Source organism: Staurois parvus, unplaced genomic scaffold (genome assembly GCF_062004578.1).
Source record: "Staurois parvus isolate SC_StPar_1 unplaced genomic scaffold, SC_StPar_1.0 ptg001493l, whole genome shotgun sequence".
Taxonomy (NCBI): domain Eukaryota; kingdom Metazoa; phylum Chordata; class Amphibia; order Anura; family Ranidae; genus Staurois; species Staurois parvus.
Genome location: NW_028319289.1, coordinates 278,812 through 305,143, shown reverse-complemented (window position 1 = coordinate 305,143; position 26,332 = coordinate 278,812). Strand labels below are relative to the sequence as shown.

Here is a 26,332-nt window from a genome sequence, read left to right as displayed (position 1 = left end):
GACTGAGGGGCATGCACTGGGGATGATCTGAGGACTGGTTGCATGCACTGGGGATGATCTGAGGACTGGGGTGCATGCACTGGGGATGATCTGATGACTGGGGTGCATGCACTGGGGATGATCTGAGGACTGGTTGCATGCACTGGGGATGATCTGAGGACTGGGGTGCATGCACTGGGAATGATCTGAGGACTGGGGTGCATGCACTGGGGATGATCTGAGGACTGGGATGCATGCACTGAGGATGATCTGAGGACTGGGATGCATGCACTGGGGATGATCTGAGGACTGGGATGCATGCACTGGGGATGATCTGAGGACTGGGATGCATGCACTGGGGATGATCTGAGGACTGGGGTGCATGCACTGAGGATGATCTGAGGACTGGGATGCATGCACTGAGGATGATCTGAGGACTGGGATGCATGCACTGAGGATGATCTGAGGACTGGGATGCATGCACTGGGGATGATCTGAGGACTGGGGTGCATGCACTGGGGATGATCTGGGGATGATCTGAGGACTGGGAGGCATGCACTGAGGATGATCTGAGGACTGGGATGCATGCACTGGGGATGATCTGAGGACTGGGGTGCATGCACTGGGGATGATCTGGGGATGATCTGAGGACTGGGGTGCATGCACTGGGGATGATCTGAGGACTGGGATGCATGCACTGGGGATGATCTGAGGACTGGGGAAGATCTTGAGGACTGAGGGGCATGTACTTGGGATAATCTGAGGATTGAGGGGCATGCACTGGGGATGATCTGAGGACTGAGGGGCATGCACTGGGGATGATCTGAGGACTGGTTGCATGCACTGGGGATGATCTGAGGACTGGGGTACATGCACTGGGGATGATCTGATGACTGGGGTGCATGCACTGGGGATGATCTGAGGACTGGTTGCATGCACTGGGGATGATCTGAGGACTGGTTGCATGCACTGGGGATGATCTGAGGACTGGGGTGCATGCACTGGGAATGATCTGAGGACTGGGATGCATGCACTGGGGATGATCTGAGGACTGATCCTGGTACAGATAAGTGTCTGTTTATTAAAAGTCAGAAGCTACAGTTTTTGCAGCGGATTACTTTTCATTTTCAGAAAACTGACTGGAGCTCCTCTTTAAGTCAGAAAAGTCCCTTCTATTTATGCCAGCCTCCTCCTAATCTGCAACTGTGATCAGACTTCCTGTTAGAGGGTGGCTACGTTCCTTCTCCATGGTCCCACTGTTTGTAGGAATGTAGCCACCGTCTCTTGCTCACTCCTGAGATGGACTATGGATTATGGGACTAATGATTCTGGGATTATGGACTATGGGATGTGGTAGTATGCATAGAGTAATGCAATTGACTGCAACTAACATGCACTGCTCACGTGAGGGGAAAAAGGAGCGGTTTAGAAGGTCACAGAGGATATTACAAGGAGGCAGAAAAACAATTTCATGAAAAATAGACTACAGGGGTATTAAGTAGTAGATGTGTATGAGTGATATTGTTTAGTGTCACTTCAATGTTGATAAGGTTGCTGATCCCGGATTTATATCATGATAGGTGAGCAGGTATGAGTGCGTGATGTCTACATGTGCGTAATGTCACCGATTTCAGGTACCTGTAATACCCAAACATCCCTCCGCCACCACCGACCGCACAATAATTCACAGATGACTTTGCTCCAGCAATTTAATACAAAAAACCTGCCCTCAATGATGCACCTCATCCCCATATGTAATAAAGCTTAAAGGGGGAATCCGATCGCAGGCTAGAATGAAAATGGCTCATTGCCGGATTAACAAATAAAACTAAAGTGAGTCTCACATGTAAATATTTTATCACTTCCTCCTCGTTCAGCCGACTTGCTTCCTTCGCTGTCAATGGTACAACATCATCGCCGTGCTCCACAGACTTCAGCTCACACTGGTCGTCCACCTGCAGCAAGAAAGAAAACATAATATTTGTTGAGAATTATTTTTATATTAGGAGAATTAGCTACAGAAAGTCCTAGTCCCCGAACTCCAGAGCTTATTTTATACATGAATTGCAGCGGGTGAGGGGTGATGAGGGCCTCTGCTAGTGCTGTACCTACCACCCAATGACAGCGGCGTACCTACCACCCAATGACAGTGGCGTACCTACCACCCAATGATGGCGGCCTAAATACCACCTAAAGGAGGTGGCCTAAATACCACCCAAAGACAGTGGCCTACCTACCAACCAAAGATAGTGGCATACCTACCAACCAAAGATAGCGGCATACCTACCACCCATTGACGACGGCGTACCTACCACCCAATGACGACGGCTTACCTACCACCCAATGACCACGGCTTACCTACCATGCAATGACGGCGGCGTACCTACCACCCAATGATGGTGGCGTACCTACCACCCAATGATGGTGGCGTACCTACCACCCAATGACGGCGGCGTGCCTACCAACCAATGATGGCGGCCTACCTATCACCCAATGATGGCGGCCTACCTACCACCCAATGACGGTGGCTTAAATAACAGCCAATGACAGCGGCGTACATACCAGCCAATGACATCGGTGTACATACCCATCAATGACACCAGTGTACATACCTACCAATGACAGCAGTAAACATACCCGCCAATGACACCAGTGTACATACCCGCCAATGACACCAGTGTACATACCCGCCAATGACACCAGTGTACATACCAGCTAATGACAGTGGTGTATAGGAAGCCTACTACAGAGACACGTATATGAATCTACCCAGACACCAACTTGAATCTGCCAAGACACTGATGTGTACCTATGCAGACACTGACATTACCAAAACACTGATATGAATCTACAGAGAGACTGATATGAATCTATTGAATTACTGATCTGAATTAAACATTTACAATCTGATACAATGTCTCAGCTGCAGAGTGATGGGAAGCTATAATCCTTCTATAAACGTTCTACCATCTAGAGCTCATTGGAGGGTTCCCCTAGGACAGTGGTGGGCAACTTTTTTTTTCAACTGAGCCAAATCTCGCCAAAACCACAATTGAAATTTATTTTGAGAGCCACATTTTTAAAACTGAAAATACATCCCCCATATAGTAATTCATCCCCCATAGTAATTCATCCCCCATAGTAATTCATCCCCCATATAGTAATTCATCCCCCATAGTAATTCATCCCCCATATAGTAATTCATCCCCCATAGTAATTCATCCCCCATATAGTAATTCATCCCCCATAGTAATTCATCCCCCATATAGTAATTCATCCCCCATTTAGTAATTCATCCCCCATAGTAATTCATCCCCCCTATAGTAATTCATCCCCCATAGTAATTCATCCCCCATATAGTAATTCATCCCCCATATAGTAATTCATCCCCCATAGTAATTCATCCCCCATATAGTAATTCATCCCCCATATAGTAATTCATCCCCCATAGTAATTCATCCCCCATATAGTAATTCATCCCCCATAGTAATTCATCCCCCATATAGTAATTCATCCCCCATAGTAATTCATCCCCCCTATAGTAATACATCCCCCCTATAGTAATTCATCCCCCCTATAGTAATTCATCCCCCATATAGTAATTCATCCCCCATAGTAATTCATCCCCCCTATAGTAATTCATCCCCCATAGTAATTCATCCCCCCTATAGTAATTCATCCCCCATAGTAATTCATCCCCCATATAGTAATTCATCCCCCATATAGTAATTCATCCCCCATAGTAATTCATCCCCCCTATAGTAATTCATCCCCCATAGTAATTCATCCCCCCTATAGTAATTCATCCCCCATATAGTAATTCATCCCCCATAGTAATTCATCCCCCATATAGTAATTCATCCCCCATAGTAATTCATCCCCCATATAGTAATTCATCCCCCATATAGTAATTCATCCCCCATAGTAATTCATCCCCCATATAGTAATTCATCCCCCATAGTAATTCATCCCCCATATAGTAATTCATCCCCCATAGTAATTCATCCCCCATATAGTAATTCATCCCCCATAGTAATTCATCCCCCATATAGTAATTCATCCCCCATAGTAATTCATCCCCCCTATAGTAATTCATCCCCCATATAGTAATTCATCCCCCATAGTAATTCATCCCCCATATAGTAATTCATCCCCCATAGTAATTCATCCCCCATATAGTAATTCATCCCCCATAGTAATTCATCCCCCATATAGTAATTCATCCCCCATATAGTAATTCATCCCCCATAGTAATTCATCCCCCATATAGTAATTCATCCCCCATATAGTAATTCATCCCCCATAGTAATTCATCCCCCATATAGTAATTCATCCCCCATATAGTAATTCATCCCCCATAGTAATTCATCCCCCATATAGTAATTCATCCCCCCATAGTAATTCATTCCCCATATTGTGTCAATTCACTTACCTTTGCTCCGCGCGTTCCTCTCGCCGTGTTCCCACGCCGTTCTGGTCTTCAGGGCGGACTGTGAGAGGTGAGGAGTTCGTCACGCTGCCCCGCCTACATCCTGGCTGCCCCGCCTACATCCTGACAGCTGCAGAGTCATGACTTTTGGGGCAGCCGCCCGAGAGGAGGGAGGGGGGGCGGCCGCCCGAGAGGAGGGAGGGGAGCGGGCGCCCGGCACACAGAAGAGCTGCATTTAAGTTTGTAAAGAGCCGCATGTGGCTCACGAGCCGCGGCTTGCCGACCACTGCCCTAGGAAGACATAGTGATATCTATGGCCTTGCAGCACTCCAGGAAATCCTTCTACACCACCATAGAACAGATACGCAGTGCACAGACATGGTGAAATATCTTCAATAAAACTTTATTATAAAATTATGTCATACCAATAAAAGTGCTTGGGGAACACACGTACCACATAATCCATCCAAGGAGAGATCTACACACAGAGTACAGAAAATGTCCAAATATTCAACCCATTCAGCCTCAAATGAGCATCCTCTTTTATGTGTTTTAAGGGTGCACTTCCTTCCTCAGGACTACCCAACATCCAAAACACATTCCCCCTAAATAGCCCTTCCCCAGATCAGCAAGAATCCCTTGGATCCTCCCCTCCAAGTATATAAAGATATACAATTGTAACACCCTGCCATGATACCGCTTGCAGGATGTTAAATGGACACACGATGGCAGCATCTTGCAGCCCAATTGCGCAGGCCCTGTTACAAAGCTTTGGGGGATTCGTAGGCTGACTGCAGGACTTTGCTGTGTGAGTTCACAAACTACATTTCCCAGAGAAGCTGGTGTGTAGGGGAGGGCAGATATATACAGAAGCCTGTGAACCTGGGGCAGGAAGCGAGGGGGTGAGAGCTGGAAAGCAGGTGTAGTGGAGAAAACCATGTGGGACCTGGGCTGGAGAGAGAGAGAAGGGAGAAGGAGAAGCTGCTGAGAGCCGACAAGTCTGGTGACCTGTCTCACGGGCTGATGGTCCAGAGTGCTGCTGCCTGGAGTGATCTCTGAAGCAGGAACACTGGGGGCCCTCATCTACATTCAGACCATCGGCTACCTGAACGGTGCCACCGGGTGAGAGAGTTCTATTATCAAGTCATTCAAGTTGCCAATCACATTATCCATGTCTGCTGCTTTCTGCCTAGTTCAACTGACACCGTTCACAACTTACACATGTTAAGGCCTAGCTCCCCCGGCCTACCATTTACTACACATTCAGCATAATCCAGTCACAAAAGCCCACTGTTGTGTCTTGCCCTCCGCAAGTTAAGCCATATCACTGCTTTCATTGCAGTCGGCCCTCAGTCACCAAAGAGATTCTGTATTGTGGCAGTTTGCCAATGGGGTCACAAGCGGAATTAATCCCTACAGAAAGGACTTCTGCTCATTCTTTAACCCCTGCCTAAATTTACATCTTACCATGTGTTTGTTAAAGGGGTATCGTCCAAGCTACCTACCACTTAAAGAGTCAGCTCCTTTCTTTTGTATTCACACCTTATTAAGGAACTTCTAGATTTGGGATTTAAATTCATAAAGTGCACCAACTTGGGCCCCATCAAGCGCACAGAAGATCTTATACTACAGTTTAAAGGTGCAGTGACCTACTCAAGTCAAGAGCCGCAGAATTGAACCCTGTCCTCTGCTTCTTCAAGCCTAAAGTGAGAATGTAGTCCCAGCACCTCCAGCACTGAATGTATGTGATGGCAAGTGGTGCTGGGTGGGCTGGAGGGTCTAATGATGCTGGCTGCTGGGGCATCTATTGTCGCTGGAGGGGAATTTATTTTTCAGTGTGGTCTATTTTTGCTGGGGGGGGGGGGTCTTTTGTTGCTGGTGGGGAATCTATTGATGCTGGGGGAAGGGTCTTATGTTTCTGGGGGTTCAATTGCTGCTGTAAGGGATCTACCATTGAAGGAGATGTCTATATTGATGTTGGTTGCTGGGAGATCTGTTGTTGCTGCTGGGGGTCTACTTGATGGATCTATAACCGTGAGGGGATCTATTGTTGCTGAGGGGTCTATGTTCCTGGCTGAAGGGGATTTATTTTACTACTTTTCTTGTTATAATTAACAATTTCCATATAAATTACTGAGCACCACAAAATGATACTTGCTTCTGTATTCTTTAAAAAGGGTGGTACTGGGAGGTGGGTAAAGGATGGAACCAAGATATGGTGCTCAGAGGTGGGTAGGGGGAGCAGACAATGGGTGATTCAGAAAGGGGGAGCTCCTTCACCTATTCTCTGAGAGAGAAAAAAAAGCCCTGGTTAGAGCAGCAAGGATGTGGAACTCCCTCCCACAGTTGGTGGCGTCAGCAGGGAGTGTCAATTTTCAACAAAAACTTTTGGATGGGCATCTTAGTGATTGCAATATACAGGGATATGGGAAAATGGTTGTGACATGCACACACATGTTGAACTGGATGGACTGGTGTCTTTATTCATCCTTTTGCACAGAGCAGCCTGGATCTCGGGTCCCCCACAGGCTCTCCTGGCTCCTCCTTCCTGTCGGGTGTCCCTATAGTAAGCACCTGCTACTCTGTGTGTCCATTTACACATGGAGCCACTACTTGACCCCACCCCTCTCTCTCCTCATTGGCTGACTGGCTGTAATGGCTCCCGCTTGCTGTCTCAGCCAATGAGGAGGCAGAGACCTGGGACAGCTGAGGCTCTCATGCACATTGCTGTATCTCGATGGAGCTCAGGTAAGTATGGAGGGGGCTGGGGGCACTGCTGTTTCATAGAATACATGAAGGTAAAAAACCTTGAGCCTTTACAATGGCTTTAAATCTATCCCTCAATAGCCACAAAAGACATGAATCCACTTTGTGAGCATCAAATGCCTTTGCAAGCCCAGATAATGTATTACCTTGTATAATTAGCAGTGGCATCACCATTGTGCTGTATATAGGAAATGCAAAGAGCAGAGCTGTAGGAGGGGCCCAGCAGGCTCCACCCACTACAGAAAACTACAGGAGGGGGCTGGACAAGACCAGTTACCCTGCACAAGGAGAGGGAGCAGCAGTGAGCGGTCTTTATTACAGGAAGACTCACTCTGGATTACTGCACAGATCTGGAAGAAATATACAAAGCACATCGAGATCTGAGACCACTCATGGTGAATGGATTTAGACAATATGTGCTGATCTTGGAGATCAGATTTGTTGTACGATTTCCTCCACATTACCTGAAGAAACAAAAATCTTAGGTCTTCATATGGAATCTGTGCAGGAAGTAATAAAATGTTACCTATTTATAAGATGAGGTGAAAAGCCTGCAATGTCTCTATAAACAATGAAGACAATGACTGACATTCCTGAACTGTGAATTCCTGCACACGATCTGACAGGACTGTTGACAGTACACATGGGGGGGGGGGACAAATATCCAGGTATTGCAGGGCCAGAAACGGCTTCCATCCATTGGGGGACAGTGACACCCCTCACCGAGAGGGACTTTAAAATGTATCTGAAATGGTATAAATTAGATTTAGACTCCGTCTGTTTTTTATTGTCATTTCTACTGGGAAATTCACACTCTCCACTTGTCCTGGTGTCATTGCAACAGAATCCAAAAAGTTACCGTTGTCACGGAACAGGAAACGAGGGGAAATTTTCCAATGGAGCCACCTGTATAAACGAGGGGAATTCTGTCACTTGTGAAAGATTTCTTCTCACTTGTGTCAATGGGACAGAAATGAAGAGAAGTTCCACTTTTTTCCCATTCGTCCTGGTGTCACTGAAACAGAATCCCAAAATGTTACAGTTGTCAGCCGAACAGGAATTGAGAGAAAATCTTCCAGTTTGGCCACCTGTATAAAGTAGGGGAATTCTGTCACTTTCAATAAACTTCTTCTCACTTGTGCCAATGGGACAGATATTAAGAGAAGTCCCACTTTTTTATATTCGTCCTGGTGTCACTGAGACAGAATCTCAAAATGTTATAGTTGTCACCAGAACAGGAATTGAGAGAAAATCTTCCAGTGTGGCCACCTGTATAAAGGAGGGGAATTCTGTCACTTTCAATAAACTTCTTCTCACTTGTGCCAATGTGACAGATATTAAGAGAAGTCCCACTTTTTTATATTCGTCCTGGTGTCACTGAGACAGAATCTCAAAATGTTATAGTTGTCACCAGAACAGGAATTGAGAGAAAATCTTCCAGTGTGGCCACCTGTATAAAGGAGGGGAATTCTGTCACTTTCAAGAGACTTCTCACTTGTGTCAATGGGGAATTCTGTCACTTGTGAAAGACGCCTTCTCACTTGTGCCAATGGGACAGACATTACAAGAAGTCCCACTTTTTTATATTCGTCCTGGTGTCACTGGGACATCCCAAAATGCTACAGTTGTCACCAGAACAGGAATTGAGAGAAAATCTTCCAGTGGGGCCACCTGTATAAAGGAAGGGAATTCTATCCAGGAGCAGACTGACCATTTGGAAACTCGGGCACCGCCCGAGGGCCCGGGGTCAGTAGGGGGCCCCATGAGATACTCCTGGTACCTTTTTCATAGGCTTTTTTGAGCATGGGCAAGGATACAGGGGCCCCATGATCCCCTATTGCCCCATGAGTTGTCAGTCCGCCCCTGTTTCTATCACTTTCAAGAGACTTCTCACTTGTGTCAATGGGACAGACATTACAAGAAGTCCCACTTTTTTCCATTCGTCCTAGTATCACTGAGAATCCCAAAATGTTACAGTTGTCACCAGAACAGGAAGTGAGAGAAATCTTCAAGTGGGGACACCTGTATAAGAGGGGATTCCCATCACTCTGGAGAGCTTTCCTCTCACTCCCTGTTGTGTCACTGGGATAGAAGTGAAGAGAAGTTCCAGCAATGGGACACAAAAGCACCTCATGGGGAAAGGGGGGTTAACCCTTTCCTTACTTCCTTTTGGTTTTATATAAACTTTCCAATTGGACCAGAAATGCAGATGAAAAGGAACTACGAGTAAAACCTGTTGGAATTACTGCTTGTGATGCAGAGCAGAATGACCTCGGGGGCCTCATGGCAATCACTACTGATTTTTGCTGTCCGCCCTGTATGACGGGTGAAGACGGTGGAGCTCCAAGGTGAAAACCATTAAGTGGTAATTATTACTGACATCTTGAGATCAGCAAAATTGCAGCATACAGTGACTGACACTCCCCAAGACAGTTGTCCCCTCTGGGCCATCTGTATATATCACCTGCTATGAGTGTAGAGATGTACAAAGAGGACTCAGCACCAGCCAAAAGAACATTAAAGGTCAACACGCCGCAGGTACAGCTGTTCTTAAGCCAGAAAATAAAACCAAAAGTTAACTTTTATTTATGTTTTAGATATTTTCCTCCCATGTAGCCAGATTCAGCAGGATTTTCAGAGTGCCTCTGTGGGCTTGACAATAGATTCTGAGGGCAGATCTAGAACCCAGTAAGACTCCGGCCACTCTGGGTTAAGGGAGGACACCAGTGACAACCCTGAATTCATGGAGAGTGGATGCTACAGAAGGTAACTGATGGATACCTATATAAAGTTGGTTGCTGTTGGTGACACTCATTTCCCTCTGTTCTATTTTTGTGACACTTTTTAGCTGCCGAAAAAGTAAAGAAAAGGTCTCATTTTATTAAGACAAAAAATGTATTCATCTTCCCCTGACACGCCGACTTGAAATTCAGCGCAATCCTCATTTCCCAGAATCCTCCTCCGAGTGACCTAATTCTGGAGGTGATACAAAGTAGCAGCATGAAGAGAAGACGGGCGGCGGCAGAAATCACTGGCAGCACCTCGTCCGCAATTACAATGGGATTAAAATGGCAAGATATAAACTGGAGCACAGTGGGGTAAAACACAAAGCATCGCCTTGGTGTCACCCCAAATTGCACACCGGGGGGACAGGGGACGAGGGGGGGAGATGTCTGTCCACAGGAACCAACCACTAGAGTCAGCAGGACTGGCATCTCCTGGACCCGAAATAGTGACAAGTGTGATTTCAGAATATTTTTTTCCCATTATCACCTGGTGATTCTGCCAGTAGCACACTTCCCATCCTAGGGTGGCAACACTGATTGTACTGTGTCTATGAAAGTGAAAGTTGTCACCCTAGGAAAGGAAGTGTGCCAGGAATACAGCACAGCTACCCTTCTCCTCATGCCTATATAGGAGGGAGGTCTTCTGTAGTACACAGAGGTGAACTGGGCAGGGCTGATAACACGTTTCCTGTTCTAGAGTGACAACATCCATTCACTGTATCTATGGAAGAGCAGTGTTGTCACCCTACTAGAGGATTGCAGAACCCCCTTTCCCTATCCTTATCTCCATAACATAGCAGGAGGTGATCTGTAGTGCAAATAGATAAACTGGGCAGAGCTGATAACACACTTCCTGCCCTAGGGTGACAACTCATTGTACCTATGGAAGAGCAATGGGGGTTTATTTACTAAAGCTGGAGAGTCCAAAATCAGACTCCCTTCTGCATAGAAACCAATCAGCTTCTAACCTCAGCTTGTTCAATGAAGCTTTGGCAATGAAACCTGGAAGCTGATTGGTTTCTATGCAGAAGGGAGTCTGATTTTGGACTCTCCAGCTTTAGTAAATAAACCCCATGTTGTCACCCTACTACAGGACTGAAAATCATCTCCCATTATCCTTTTCTCCATAACATAGGGCAAGGTGCTTTGTAGTTCCCATAGATGAACTGGGAAGAGCAGATAACACACTTCCTGCCCAAGGGTGACAACACACATTGTGCTGTATCCATGAAGGTATAAATTTGTCACCCAAAGAAAGAAAGTGTGCAATAAATACAAAGCACCTCCCTTCTCTTCATCCTTATAACATAGGGTGGAGGGTTCTGTAGTCCAAAGAGAAGACGTGGGTAGGGCCAGTAACACGCTTCCTGTCCTAGGGAGATAACACTCACTCACTCTCCTGTATCTATGGAAAAAGCAGCACTGTCACCCTAGTAAAAGACTGCAGAACACCTCCCCCTATCCTCCTCTCCTTATCATGGATGAGGGGGTGTTCTGTTGTCCTCAGAGATAGTTGGGAACAATGTAACTGATAAAAGTCCACAACAGGCAGAGAGCAAAAAGTATTGATCACAAGATTTCTGGAAGGATCAATAGGTGGATCTTTCAATGGGGACACTGGTCACGATGACAATGCTACGTCCTTGAGATATATTCTAACCTCCTGCTGTATCTCCAGGTCAGAAAGTGGAAGGAAATCCCCCCTACTGGGCACAGGGGTTTTAAATCTTTCCGGCTATGAAAGTTTATATATATAATTTCAGAAGTCACATACCAAGAACAAATATATGCAGAGTCTGGGGCATTCCCAGAACGGTGTATGATGGGACATATGTCCTATGTGAACCTGGCTACGCCTGCATACAGATGTCACCCTCTACTTACTGCCGATGCTTCCAATAAAAATGAAAGTAATGGCCTTGGTCATAAAATCAGTAAACATGGGTGTCGGGGACAGTCGGTATTCAGGTAATAATTCTACACTCACCTTATCTTTATACACCTGATGATAATCCTCCCACCACCCACCTCCACATAAAACACAAAACCAGACCTGGAGGACTGACGTTCTATCCCGTATAAACCAGATAAAGGATTCCCAAACAGGAATGCAAACTTTTTCAACTTTTTTGACTTCACTCTAAACTGAAACAAAAATGTTGTGTACAGTGGTGGAGCCACTCAATCAATCAATCCAATTCATTGATATTCAGATTCGATTATTTCCTCCACCAGACATCTAGAGAAACCGGTTGTCTGTCTCTGCCTTTCTATGAAGGTGAATCTGTGGGGGGTTGTGCTCTACCTGTTCCCCACCATTCCAAGCTGAGACACACCCAGTTCCCAATGTTTTTATATTTTGCCTACGTATATGAATCTACAGTCCAGCCCTCCTGTCCCAGAGTAGGACCTTCTGGGCACTAAGTCCAGGCCTCCCCGACCCAAGAGTTCACGCCTCCCCGAGCCAAGAGTCCAGGCCTCCCTGACCCTCGTGGTCTGGCTCAGTCCAGCCCCAGAGTTGGACCTTCTAGCCTTAAAGTCTGGACCGGCGTTTAGCCGTCTTGACCCAAGAGTTCAGCCCTCACAGCCCAGCCTGGCCCCACAGCCTGGCTCTAGGGCCCCACTCAATGCCAGAGGCCGACCCTTCCCCAACACCAGAGCCTGGCCCTCTCTGCCCAGCACCATGACATGCTGCAAGTGGTGTCCCATCCCTCAATGACAGCACTTCAACCTCCTCCTGTATAGGGTCACCTTTTACCTTCCATTGTTTTGTTTTTTTTTTTTTCTTTTTTTCTAAGTCCGCAAACGTGCAACTATAACGAAAAAACCCATAAGTGTTCACAAAAAAGTGCAAAACACCACACAAAAAGTGCACTTAGGGGTGTGCTTTGTCCTACCCCCGAAGGGGTTGGACCACTACCCTGATCCCCCGGGACACGAGGCTCCTGACGGGGACAAGGTTCCCATTTGGTCCTCCTGGCCAAAAGGCCTGGTGGACCACCGTTCCTTGTGTCCAGCCGAAGCCGGACACCCAGTACTTGGTCAGGGGGCTCTCCCGAAGAGAAAACCCCCTAGGGACAGGGGAGGAAGGAACCAAAAGGCCACACATCCTTCCCCTAGACTTCAGGGCAGGCCCGAGGACCCACACCCTCCATCCTGTGAAGAAAATACACACATAAGTAAAAAGTGACAAACGTGGGAGTGAGAAATAAATAAATATATATATATATATATATATATATATATATATAAAAAAAGTGGTCGTGCCAAATTGTGCACAGACCAGGCCCTGAGGCCTGTAACAAAAATTGCCCAGAACTTAGCCAAAAGGCCTGGCCCTAGAGGCGCAGTGCAAAAAGTGTTTAAACTCAGTGACCATGTGCTCTTTCGCAACGTGGGGTCCACACCCAAGTGCTACTCAGAGCACCCCTGAGGTGACTACTCAGGGGGCACTGTGTTTGCGGACTCTCTGCCTTCCCGACCCCTGGCCAGACAAGGTAGATCCGTCCAAATCAGGAGGTACTGGGTCCTTCCATTGTTAATCCACTTTCTGCTGCCACCCTGGTGAACAGAGCAATCACACTCCCAATTGGTTGCTTATGGTGCACATCTTGGTTCTCAGCACTCAGATTGGGGACAGATTCCTGAATAACACAGAGTGCAATGTTTCCAAGATAGATACTACCATTCCAAGTGTCACTGGCAGCACGTGGGGTGGGGAAGCACTGATCCAGAGATAAAGAGATGGGGGTGTCTGGAGACCATTGCACTCTTAAAAACCACCAAAACACAGTCATGGCCAAAAATATTGGCATCCCTGCATTTCTTTCAGATAGTGCACCACTTCACCCAGAAAATTGTTGCAATTTAAAGCGTTTAGGCATTCTCATGTTTATTTATTTTGTTTGTATTGGAATGACATAAAAAAGTGGAGAAAGAAAAAGCCAAATCTGACACATTCCACACAAAACCCCAGAAATGGACTGGACAAAATTATTGGCACTTTATCAAAATTGTAGGAAATAATTGCATTCCAATTTTGTGATGCTCCTGTAATTTGTAATTAAACTCACCTGTATCAATTACCAGATGCTGACAATATAGAAATCATACCGGCAACCAGCTAAAGTGGTGAAAAATTGGCTCAATCTTTCTGTTGTGTGTCTCTATGTGCCACATGGAGCATGGAAAAGAGAAAGAGCAGCAATAATTGTCTGAGAATTTGAGAACAAAAGTTGTGGAAAAGCAGGGACAATCTCAAAATTACAAGTCCATCTACAGAGATCTTAATGTTCCTGTGTTCACTGTGCGCAACATTGTCAACAAGTTTACAGGCCATGGCATTGTAGCTAATCTCCCTGTACGTGGACAAAACAGAAAAATTGATCATAGATTGCAACAAAGAATTGTTCGAATGATGGCTAATGAACCTCCATCAACTTTTAGACAAATCCAAGCTGACCTTCAGGAACAGGGTACAACTGTGGCAGCTCGCACAGTTGACAAAAACACTGCTGACAAAGAAACATAAAAACTCCAGATTGGAGTTTGCCAAAACGTACCTGAGGAAGCCAAAGTCCTTTTGGGAGAATATGCTGTGGACAGACGAAACAAAATTACAGCTTTTTGGCAAAGCCCATCATTCTACTGTTTTTAAGAAAAAGCAATGAGGCCTTTAAAGAAAAGAATACAATCCCTACAGTCAAACATGGTGGAGATTCTCTGATGTTTTGGGGTTGCTCTGCTGCTTCAGGCACTGGATGTCTTGACTGTGTGCATGGCATTATGAAACCTGAAGACTACCAAAGAATTCTGGGGTGCAATGTAGGGCCCATGGTCAGAATGTTGGTCTCCGTCAGAGGTCATGGGTCTTAAAGCAGGACAATGACCCAAAGCACAAATCAAAAGGCACCCAGAAATAGACAAACCGGTGGTGAGTACTGAACTGGCCCCCAATGAGTCCAGATCTTAATCCCATAGAGCACCTGTGGAAAGATCTCAAAACAGCAGTTGAAAAAAAGAACCCTTCCAATCTGAGAGACCTGGAGCAGTTGGCGATAGAAGAGTGGTCCAAAATTCCAGTAAAGAGGTGGAAGAAACTCACTGATGGTCACAGGATACAACTGATTTCAGTTTTTTCCAAGGGGTGTGCTACCAAATATCAAATTGAGGGTGCCAATAATTTTGTCCAGTCGATTTTTGGGGTTTTGCGTGGAATGTGTCAGATTTGGCTTTTTGTTTCTCCACTTTTTTGTGTCATACCAACACAAACAAAAGAAATAAACACGAGAATGCCTAAACATTTGTAACTGCATCAATATTCTAGGTGAAATGGTGCATTATCTGACAGAGATGCAGGGGTGACAATATTTTTGGCCATGATTGTAAATTTCAGCTTTCCCAGTAACCCCAACCCATTTGACTAAAATATCCAGATTTATTCCAAAATTAAAATAAAAAAAAAAAAGAGAGAGAAAACTTTCAATTTCATTTATCTCTAATAAGGAACCATAAGTTCCAACACAGCGTGACATCCAAGGGCAGGACTGTGGTGCTGGGACTTGTAGTTCCCTAACATCTGGAGTGCGGCAGGCGGCCCAGTAGTTGGGGGGAGGAGGAGGGTGGAATAGCTGGAGGGATTAAGAGGGATGAAGGATCAGGGACCAAGAATGTGATTAGATCCTCATCTGTGCCGTCTCATCTGTATCAGGCACATGGATTACACACCGGCCGGGCCCAGAACCTGCTCAGCCAGACCGGCCGGTCTCCTGTCATGTTCATATGCAGGCTGTGAGCTCAATGCAGATATATATATAGATAGACAGAAATTAGCGACTTGCGTTCCTTTATCTTCTGTACTAAGGAAACATTGTAACATTGGCACACCCTAAGGTAAACATACCTAGTGACAATTCACCGGCCGCCTGTTCTAGAACACCACTCCCACCAATGACATTCCTGAGGGGTCCCCTGTGACAGATTCCCAGCTCCACACATTGCCTGTGACATCAGCTTCCTAGGATTAGGGTCACACTTTTCAGGGTACAGCAGGCACATGTGGCACAGATAGGAGCTTTGATTGGCTAACCAAGGACAGAAACAATTTTACATGTTACAGTCAGGTCCATACATATTGGGACATGGACACAATTCTAACATTTTTGGCTCTATACACCACCACAATAGATTTGAAATGAAATGAACAAGATGTGCTTTAACTGCAGACTGTCAGCTTTAATTTGAGGGTATTTACATCCAGATCAGGTGAACGGTGTAGGAATTACAACAGTTTGCATATGTGCCTCCCACTTGTTAAGGGACCAAAAGTAATGGGACAGAATAATAATCATAAATCAAACTTTCACTTTTTAATACTTGGTTGCAAATCCTTTGCAGTCAATTACAGCCTGAAGTCTGGAACGCATAGACATCACCAGACGCTGGGTTTCAATCCTGGTGATGCTCTGCCAGGCCTCTACTGCAACTGTCTTCAGTTCCTGCTTGTTCTTGGGGCATTTTCCCTTCAGTTTTGTCTTCAGCAAGTGAAATGCATGCTCTATCGGATTCAGGTCAGGTGATTGACTTGGCCATTGCATAACATTCCACTTCTTTCCCTTAAAAAACTCTTTGGTTGCTTTTGCAGTATGCTTTGGGTCATTGTCCATCTGCACTGTGAAGCGTCCAATGAGTTGTGAAGCATTTGGCTGAATATGAGCAGATAATATTCCCGAAACACTTCATAATTCATCCTGCTGCTTTTGTCAGCAGTCACATCATCAATAAATACAAGAGAACCAGTTCCATTGGCAGCCATACATGCCCACGCCATGACACTACCACCACCATGCTTCACTGATGAGGTGGTATGCTTAGGATCATGAGCAGTTCCTTTCCTTCTCCATACTCTTCTCTTCCCATCACTCTGGTACAAGTTGATCTTGGTCTCATCTGTCCATAGGATGTTGTTCCAGAACTGTGAAGGCTTTTTTAGATGTCGTTTGGCAAACTCTAATCTGGCCTTCCTGTTTTTGAGGCTCACCAATGGTTTACATCTTGTGGTGAACCCTCTGTATTCACTCTGGTGAAGTCTTCTCTTGATTGTTGACTTTGACACACATACACCTACCTCCTGGAGAGTGTTCTTGATCTGGCCAACTGTTGTGAAGGGTTTTTTCTTCACCAGGGAAAGAATTCTTCGGTCATCCACCACAGTTGTTTTCCGTGGTCTTCCGGGTCTTTTGGTGTTGCTGAGCTCACCGGTGCGTTCCTTCTTTTTAAGAATGTTCCAAACAGTTGTTTTGGCCACGCCTAAAGTTTTTGCTATCTCTCTGATGGGTTTGTTTTGTTTTTTCAGCCTAATGATGGCTTGCTTCACTGATAGTGACAGTTCTTTGGATCTCATCTTGAGAGTTGACAGCAACAGATTCCAAATGCAAATAGCACACTTGAAATGAACTCTGGACCTTTTATCTGCTCATTGCAATTGGGATAATGAGGGAATAACACACACCTGGCCATGGAACAGCTGAGAAGCCAATTGTCCCATTACTTTTGGTCCCTTAACAAGTGGGAGGCACATATGCAAACTGTTGTAATTCCTACAACGTTCACCTGATTTGGATGTAAATACCCTCAAATTAAAGCTGACAGTCTGCAGTAAAGCACATCTTGTTTGTTTCATTTCAAATCTATTGTGGTGTTGTATAGAGCCAAAAATGTTAGAATTGTGTCGATGTCCCAATATTTATGGAACTGACTGTATATTATACAAATGTGTATAATTATAATGTTTAACAGGCAGATCCCTTTCAAATAAATGCTTGAAATGAAATGATCAACACTGCAGTTGCTTCACATCTGAGTGTTTTATGGCCATCATATATATCCAAGTGATAGCAAACAATACCTGCTTAAATCCCACTCTCCGTTCCATGGTCACACCAGGGCTGCTGTAAAACAAATCACACTATTTTCTTATAGCCATGATTACCTTAGCTTTGCTTAGGTGCAAAGGAAGAAAGTTAAAGGAAAGCCAGGCAACTAGAATTTTTAGAAGGAATAGAGAATTGGCAGTCCTATTACTACAGGTTCCCTAAAAAAAAAATTTAAAAAAATTACAATTGCCTATTCCGATCTCCAGAAGCGGTCAGGCCAAACATCCAGATAATGGTGTCTTTCCATAGGAGAGCCCGGTCTTTTATCTGCCAACAGAGGGCCCAATCTCTGGGAAGGGGGTGGCGGGGGTATTCCTTACAGATCTCAAAATACATAAAATGTTAAATAACATTGAAGATGTTATAGTAAACATTAACATAATATTTTAAGGGAAAGTAACAACATCCAGTGGGGATCCAGATAACCAATCTGACAACATTCCACTCTTTCCAAAACCAAACAGCACAAAATATTGAATAATTGAAAATATCAGAAAGTTGCAGCTACAAAGAAAAATAAACATGAAACTGGAGGGAGCTCATCACACTGTCTGTATGGCATTGATCGTCATGGAGCCCCTTGGGGAGTAACACAGGCGGCCACTGACCACACAAGTAATCTGGATGATGCGTGTCACTGGGGCAGCTGGGCCAGTCACTCGTTCTGCAATCATGGGATTTCCTCTGGGTAAGATGGTGATTGTTAGTCACCTGCTGAGTGTTGCCACTGGGGGATGGAGGGGGGCAAGGAAATCAAAGAATAAGAGGGTTAAGTAATCAAAGAATGGAGGGGTATAGGGAATCAGAAGATTGGGGGATACAGGAACCAAAGGATGGGTAGAATGGAAACAAAAAAATAGGGGGTTTGGAAATCAAATAGTGGTTGTGGTGGGTGTGCGTGTGTGTGGGGATGGGGGGAGGGGTTATGGAAATCAAGCGGATGAGGGGAGGGAGGGATTTGGAAATCAAAGGATAAGGGATATGTAAATCAAAAGATGGAGGAGTAAGGGAATCAAAGTATGGGAAGGGGGGCGGGGAGATCTGGAAACCAAAGGATTGGGTTTGGGAAATAAAGAAATCGGGGCCTGGAAACTAAAGGATTGGGGGTCTGGAAACCAAAGCATGGGAGTAATGGAAAATAAATAATGGGAGTCTAGAAACAAAAGGATGAGGGGGGGGGGGGTGTATGGGAATCAAAGGGAGAAGGATACGGGAAACCAAGTATGTAAATATATAGATCAAAGGCTGGGGTTATGGAAAACATAGGATGGGCATGGAGGGTAGGGGTGGGGATTTAGAGGAGATATGAGAACCTAAGGATGGGGAGTATGGAAATCAATGGATGGGAGGGTCTGAAAGTCAAAGGATTTGGACCATGGGAGCTAAAGAATGTGAGGTCTGGAAAACAAGAGATGAGAGTGTCTGGAAACCAAAGCATGGGGTTAATGGAAACTGAAGAATGGGAGTCTGAATGCCAAAGGATAGGGGTATGGAAATCAAAGGATGTAGGGATTATTGACATCAAAGGATGAGCGGTATGACAATCAAATGATGGAAGCATATATAGATCCAAGAATGGGGGTATGGAAATCAAAGGATTTGGGGGGGGGGGTATAGGGATTCAGAGGATGGGGAGATATGAGAACCAAAAGATGGGAAGTATGAAATCCAAAAGATGAGGAGAATGGAGACTATAGGATGAGAAGGGGGGGGGGTATGAAAATCAAAGGATGGGGGGGTGAAAGTCATAGGACTGGGAGTATGGGAGCTAAAGAATGGGGGTCTGGAAACCAAAGCATAGTGGGTAATGGGAACTGAAGAATGTAAGTCTGGATACCAAACTGGAGGAATGAACTTGATGTGTCATGCGAGTAACATTGGCAGTACCCGGACCTCCATGCCATGCTCTGATTGCGCGCAAACATGCCTGTAGATATGACAAAAAAAATAGCATAAGCTTGTACTCCTGCGCTGGATGATAGACTCCTCAGCAACTGTAACCACACATAGGATGGCTAGAGGATGCACGCTTTGCTGCCTTCACCGGACCAGGGAAATCCAAATGAGCTGCATGCAAAGAAACAAAACAGAGGGTGCACCGGCCTTGTGCATTACCTTTAAAAATGAATTTATTGTATAAAAAAATGGTGATATACACACAAAAGATAAAATGTCAAATGTCAAGAGGGCTCTGAGGAAGAGGCAAGTCCTCGAAACACGTCAGCCAGTTGGAGGTCTACAAATCCCAATACAGATGTCATCCAGTGTGATTGGACCTTGCTGTACTTCATTTGATGTGCCTTTGACATTTTATCTTTTGTGTGTATATCACCGTTGTTTATACAATAAATCAATTTTTAAAAGGTAATGCACAAGGCCGGAGCGCCCTCTGTTTTGTTTCTTTGCATGCCTCTAGATATAGCTAGATTGTGTATTTGTCATTTATAGCTTTTATATTAAATAATAAATTCCTTACAATTTCCTTTCTGTGGTTCTGTTTCTAGCTATCTTTATGTATATAGAGCATCTCTTCTCCTGGTAAAGGACTGGTGATGGCGATGGTGGTGGTGTGGACAATCTGGTGAAGGGGGGCGGAGGGTAATACCAGGAGAGCCATTGGGTTTTGAAATCATAAAATGCTGTAAGAGAAAAAAGCCACAAATCTGCCTACAACACATCACTTCGCCATTGTCCCTCCGCGAAGAGTTCCACGCGGGATACCACAGCTCCAATCGGTTCTTTGTTACACAGCAAAAGAAAATGCGATCTTATCTTTGATCCTCTTGAATGGGAAGGATCATGGCAGAAAAACCCAGCATGGAAGGTGCGAGTGTATTGTATAGAAACAATTCAGAAACATATCAGTGGACGTATCCCTTCTCTCGCCAAATGTGCAATGCAATCAGGACATAAAAATCAGTATTCACCATAATAAGTCACATTTACAGAAACATCCCTACACTGCAGAGAGAGCCAGGCTGAGGGCAGAACCAATATATCAAAGGTGGTGCCATTTGGGCAGAGGGGTATTTTCCTACATACAGGTGACCTCCTGTCCAGCAACTTGTCACATTCTGTGGATACTAGTAATCCTCCTTCAGCTAACACAGCACAAAGCTACAAAGTAACAAAAGGGTTGTGGAATTATATTGATAATGGTATCACAGACAATTGTTCATCAGATCTGATACCAAGCTGGCTAGATATGGAGAGCACACAGATGATTGTTGGCTGCTCCGTGCTCACTATATGAACTGTGGACAAATGTGGATCTGCTTTTTCACTATTTGCAATGGGCCAACTGCCATTATTAACTGCCACCTTTATGTGATAACCCAATTTAAAGAACTCCATGCTGGGCCCTATGTAAAAAATCATTAGTAACATTTAGAAGGACAGTGCCCATTTCGGTTGCTAGTATTCTTTCCCCGACTTTTAGAAGCTTTAATTGACTGCAGGCTCTTGCAGAGACCGGGAAGTATGATTCAAAATGGCACTGCCTTGGAGTTGTATTTCCCTTTGTTGCTTTTCAGGCATGATAATCACAGGATTAGTTCCGCTGTACTCAGATAGAACACAAACTGCCCTCTATTACTCAGCTTTTCTCTGAAGACCACTGGAATATCAGGAGGGGCTTCTCTCCTGTGTTACTCCCAGGAAGAGCAAGGCCCTTCCCAGGAAGAGCAGTCCATCCACATCAAAAACGTATCAGTTTTAGATTTCCGAATATCAAGTCCACTGCCTGCTAGAACAATGGATGACTTTCAGGATTCTAATGAAGTTTGAAAGGTGCTGGGACCTTGTGCTTTTTTTTTTTTGTCCTGGTTCAGAATGAACAGCTATGACTTGCATAGGAGAAGAAGGGTCTGGAGCAAAGACTCGAATTTCTTCACATACATTTGGCAGTTAATTGCATTGGTCCTTACAGAAAGAAATGCAGTGACATATAAATTTGTGATGCCACACTTGTACTTGACTGTTGGAACCATTTGTCCTCAGAGAAAGGAATGCAGTGACATTTAATAACTTTGTAACATCACACAAAAATGCTGGAGCCGCCTTACAATTGAACTCCAAGCAGATATAAAATATGCAAATTATTGCAGCTCTGTATTATTTGGATTTTTAAAATACAAGCAGTGAAAGCACTCAAATGTGATTTCCGCAGACCCTGTGGAGCAGACCTCAGACTGGGAGAAGGAGAAGCAGCACAAGGGGTAAATCTGTTCATATGCTGACAGGGAACCTGCTGATAGGAGGAAAGAGCAGAGTGACAGATGAGCTCATCACTGTGCTGCTTCTCCTTTAAATGTCCATTCACATGGTGGGGTTGGGGGGTGACCTGTAGGTGAAAGTGGAGCTGCAGCTGAAAAAAAATAACACCAGGATTGTGTTTTGTGGCAAAAGATCGTGAGTTGTGTAAATCTCAGAACTGAAAAGACAGAAATACAAAACATTTGGCAGGTCCCTGGTTTTCATATTGATAACAAGTCATAAACCGCCCCAGGAAGAGGAACTGAACTCACAGATGACAAATAACCTCAAATACTGGAATCAGAAAATGGTTTCATGGAAGGAGCTGCTAATGATGGTCACAGCTGCGATACTCCAGATTTGTAACACTGCAGTATATGTCAGAGCCAGAGGCGGACTGACAACTCATGGGGCCCCCGGGCAATAGGGGATCATGGGCCCCTGTGTCCTTGCCCAAACTCAAAAAAGCCTATGAAAAAGGTACCAGGGGCATCTCATGGGGCCCCCTACTGACCCCAGGCCCTCAGGCAGTGCCCGAGTTTCCAAATGGTCAGTCTGCCCCTGATCAGAGCTATATAAATGTAAAACAATAACATTTTCATATGGCCAATATGAGTCACTGTATTATTATTATTGTTATTTGCTATTATACTTTTCCTATTAATATCCTGTGTGACTGTGGGGGACATTAGAATGTAAGCTGCTGTGGTGCAGAGACTGATGTGACTGGCTCAGTGTTGTCTGTACAGCACTGTAGTATATGTCAGAGTTATATATATTTATAATAGTGTGTGACTGTTACATTTGAGTGTAAGCTCTTGTGGAACAGTGACTGATCCCTATCTTGAGTGCTGACATACATGACATCCACATGTGGTGGCACCCAGGGACGGACTGACCATTCGAGCACTCGGGCACTGATTGAGGGCCCGGGGTCAGTAGGGGGCCCCATGAAATGCCCCTGGTACCTTTTTTATAGGCTTTTTTGAGTGTGGGCAAGGACACAGGGGCCCATGTTCCCCTAATGCCCAGGGGCCCCAAGAGTTGTCAGTCCGCCCCTGGTGGCACCTTAACAGCATCCTTTGTACAGAAACTCACCCCATTAGTCTGAGGATGAGGATATTATTCCTGAGAAAGATTTGGTCATGGGAATAAGTATAGATATCTGAAGGTGGAGGACTCCTTTATCTTCCAAACATAGGAAAAAATAAATAAGATAATACCATTGTGTGTAATACTAATAACCACCTCCCCCCCCCAAAAAAAAAAATTTTTAAAATTACACATCCCATAAATTGGAACTCGCACTGATAATATAGACCCCACATAATATACTGATAATCCACAGATGAGTAACACCACCACATACAATATAGTAATGCCCCCTCTAATAATACAAGCACAACATATAATAATGACACCCCCACTGAAAATATACACCTCAAATATATATAATACTGACACCCCACTGTTTATATACACCCCATATATAACACTGACACCCCCGCTGATAATATGCACCCCACATATAATACTGACACCGCGCTGGTAATATAAACATCCCACATATAATATTAACACCACCCACTGATAATATACACACCCCATTTATAATACTGATAATTCCACTGATAAGATACGCCCCATATATACAATACTGACACCCCCACTGATTATGTACATCCCGTATATAATACTGACTCCCCCCACTGATAATAATGACACCCCCAATTATAATATATTTCCCCTTATATAATATTGGCACTTATAAAATACATCTACCCAAATATAATTCTGACACCCCAATGATAACATACACCCCACATAAAGTACTGCCACCGCCACTGATAATATATACTCTGCATATAATACTGACACCCCCACTTATTATATACACCCCGCACAATACTGACACCCCCAAATACAATATTCCCACTCGCACTGATTACATACCCCCATACAATGTTGACACCACCACTGATTATACAGTATGCATCCAATATATAATACTGATACCACCACTGATAATATACAACCCACACATAACACTGACACCCCCATGGATTATATACACCCTATATATATTACTGACACCCCAGCAGATTATATACACCCCACACATAATACTGACACCCTATTAATATTATGCACCCCATATAAAATACTGGCACCCCACTGATTATATACACCCCATATATAATACTGACCCCCCCACCCGATAATATTTACCCCATATATAATACTGGCACCCCCACTGATAATATACACCCCATATATAATACTGACACCCCAATAATATACACCCCATATATAATACTGGCACCCCCACTAATAATATACACCCATATATAATACTGACCCCCCACTGATAATATACACTCCATATATATAACTGGCACCTCCAATTATAGTATATTTCACCCTATATAATACTGACACCAGCACTTATAAAATACATCTACCCAAATATAATACTGACACCCCAATGATAACATACACCCCACATAAAGTACTGACACCCCCCACTGATCATATACACTTTACATATAATACTGACACCCCACTTATTATATACACCCCACACAATACTGACAAATACAATATAATATACAGCGCTGAGCATACCCTTTGGCGCTATATAAATACTGTATAATAATAACAATATTCCCACTCTCACTGATTACACACCCCCATACATAATGTTGACACCACCACTGATTATATGCATCCCATATATAATACTGACTCCCCCCTATGATTACATACACCCCACACATAATACTGACACCCCATTAATATTATGCACCCCATATAAAATACTGTCATCCCCACTGATAATATACACCCAATATATAATTCTAGCACCCCCACTGATAATATACACCCCATATATATAACTGACACCCCACTGATAATATACACCCCATATATAATACTGACACCCCACTGATATACACCCATATATAATACTGGCACCCCCACTGATAATATACACCCCATTGATAATATATACCCAATATATAATACTGACACCCCACTTATAATATACACCCCATATATAATACTGACACCCCACTTATAATATACACCCCATATATAATACTGACCCCCCCATTGATAATATATACCCCATATATAATACTGAACCCCATTGATAATATATACCCTATATATAATACTGACACCCCACTGATTTACACCCCATTCATAATACTGGTACCCCACTGATAATATACACCCCATATATAATTCTGACACCCCACTTATAATATATACATCTTATTTATAATACTGACACCCCACTGATAATATACACCCAATTAGGAATAGTGACACCCCCACTGATTATATACACCCCATTCACAATACTGACACCCCACTGATAATATACACCCCGTATATAATACTGACACCCCACTGATAATATATACCCCGTATTTACTAATGGCATATATTCTGCTCTCCCAGGTATCCCTGAGAGTCCTTCTTACCCCATCACTACCCTCCCCCCCAGTGTGGCCCCCGCACTGACCTCATCTTTGAGCTCGGGTCCCCCCAATAGCTGATATCGGATCGGAAGCCTCCGCAGGTTGCTTAGCAGTCGGGAGAAGCGTGTGGCCCCCATAGCGGCCCCCGGGGTGATGCGAGTCTCCGGAGGGGGGAGGGGCCCAGCGGGTGGCTGAGTGTACCTGTGACAGGTGAGAGGGGCCCCGCCCTCCTCCATCAGGGGCCCGCCCGGAGGAGGGGAGGAGGAGGACGGAGAAGCCATCCGGGATTGCTGCTGCTGGGGATCGTCCGAGCAGATCGTGGCTTCGGGAGGGACCAGGAGGAGGACTGGGCAGAGCATCAGCTGATCACTGTCTGCAGAGCATCACATGACCAGAGGCTGCAGAGCATCACTGCTGGATCAGGGAGGAGGAGGAGGAGGAGCATCAGCTGATCACTGGCTGCAGATGATTGCGCCTAGAGACTACACAGAGCATCACCCCTAGTGAGGAGGATCAGCTGATCGCCTGTGCAGAGCATTGCACCCTGCATCACATGGCCAGAGCCTGCAGAGCATTTCATCCCACATCACATGACATACACCTAGCTCCACATGGCATCATTAGATGCAGAGCATTTCCCCTTGTAGGCACAAAGCATCATCCGAGTAGAAGCTACAGAGCATCTCTCCGCCACAC

The 26,332-nt window shown here is 44.7% G+C and overlaps 1 protein-coding gene across 1 annotated transcript in view; it reads right to left on the bottom strand.

Annotated features, from left to right (window-relative positions):
* Positions 1-26,125, bottom strand: part of ATP2C2 (ATPase secretory pathway Ca2+ transporting 2) — an 83,733-nt gene extending 57,608 nt beyond the window's left edge. Inside the window, exons 1-2 of the mRNA XM_089662584.1 lie at positions 25,681-26,125; positions 1,824-1,934 (exon numbers count right to left, since the gene is read on the bottom strand). Of these exons, the coding sequence (XP_089518710.1) occupies positions 1,824-1,934; positions 25,681-25,995 (426 nt within the window). The 5' untranslated portion in view covers positions 25,996-26,125. The remainder of the gene's footprint in view (positions 1-1,823; positions 1,935-25,680) is intronic.
* Between the last annotated feature and the right edge of the window lie 207 nt (positions 26,126-26,332).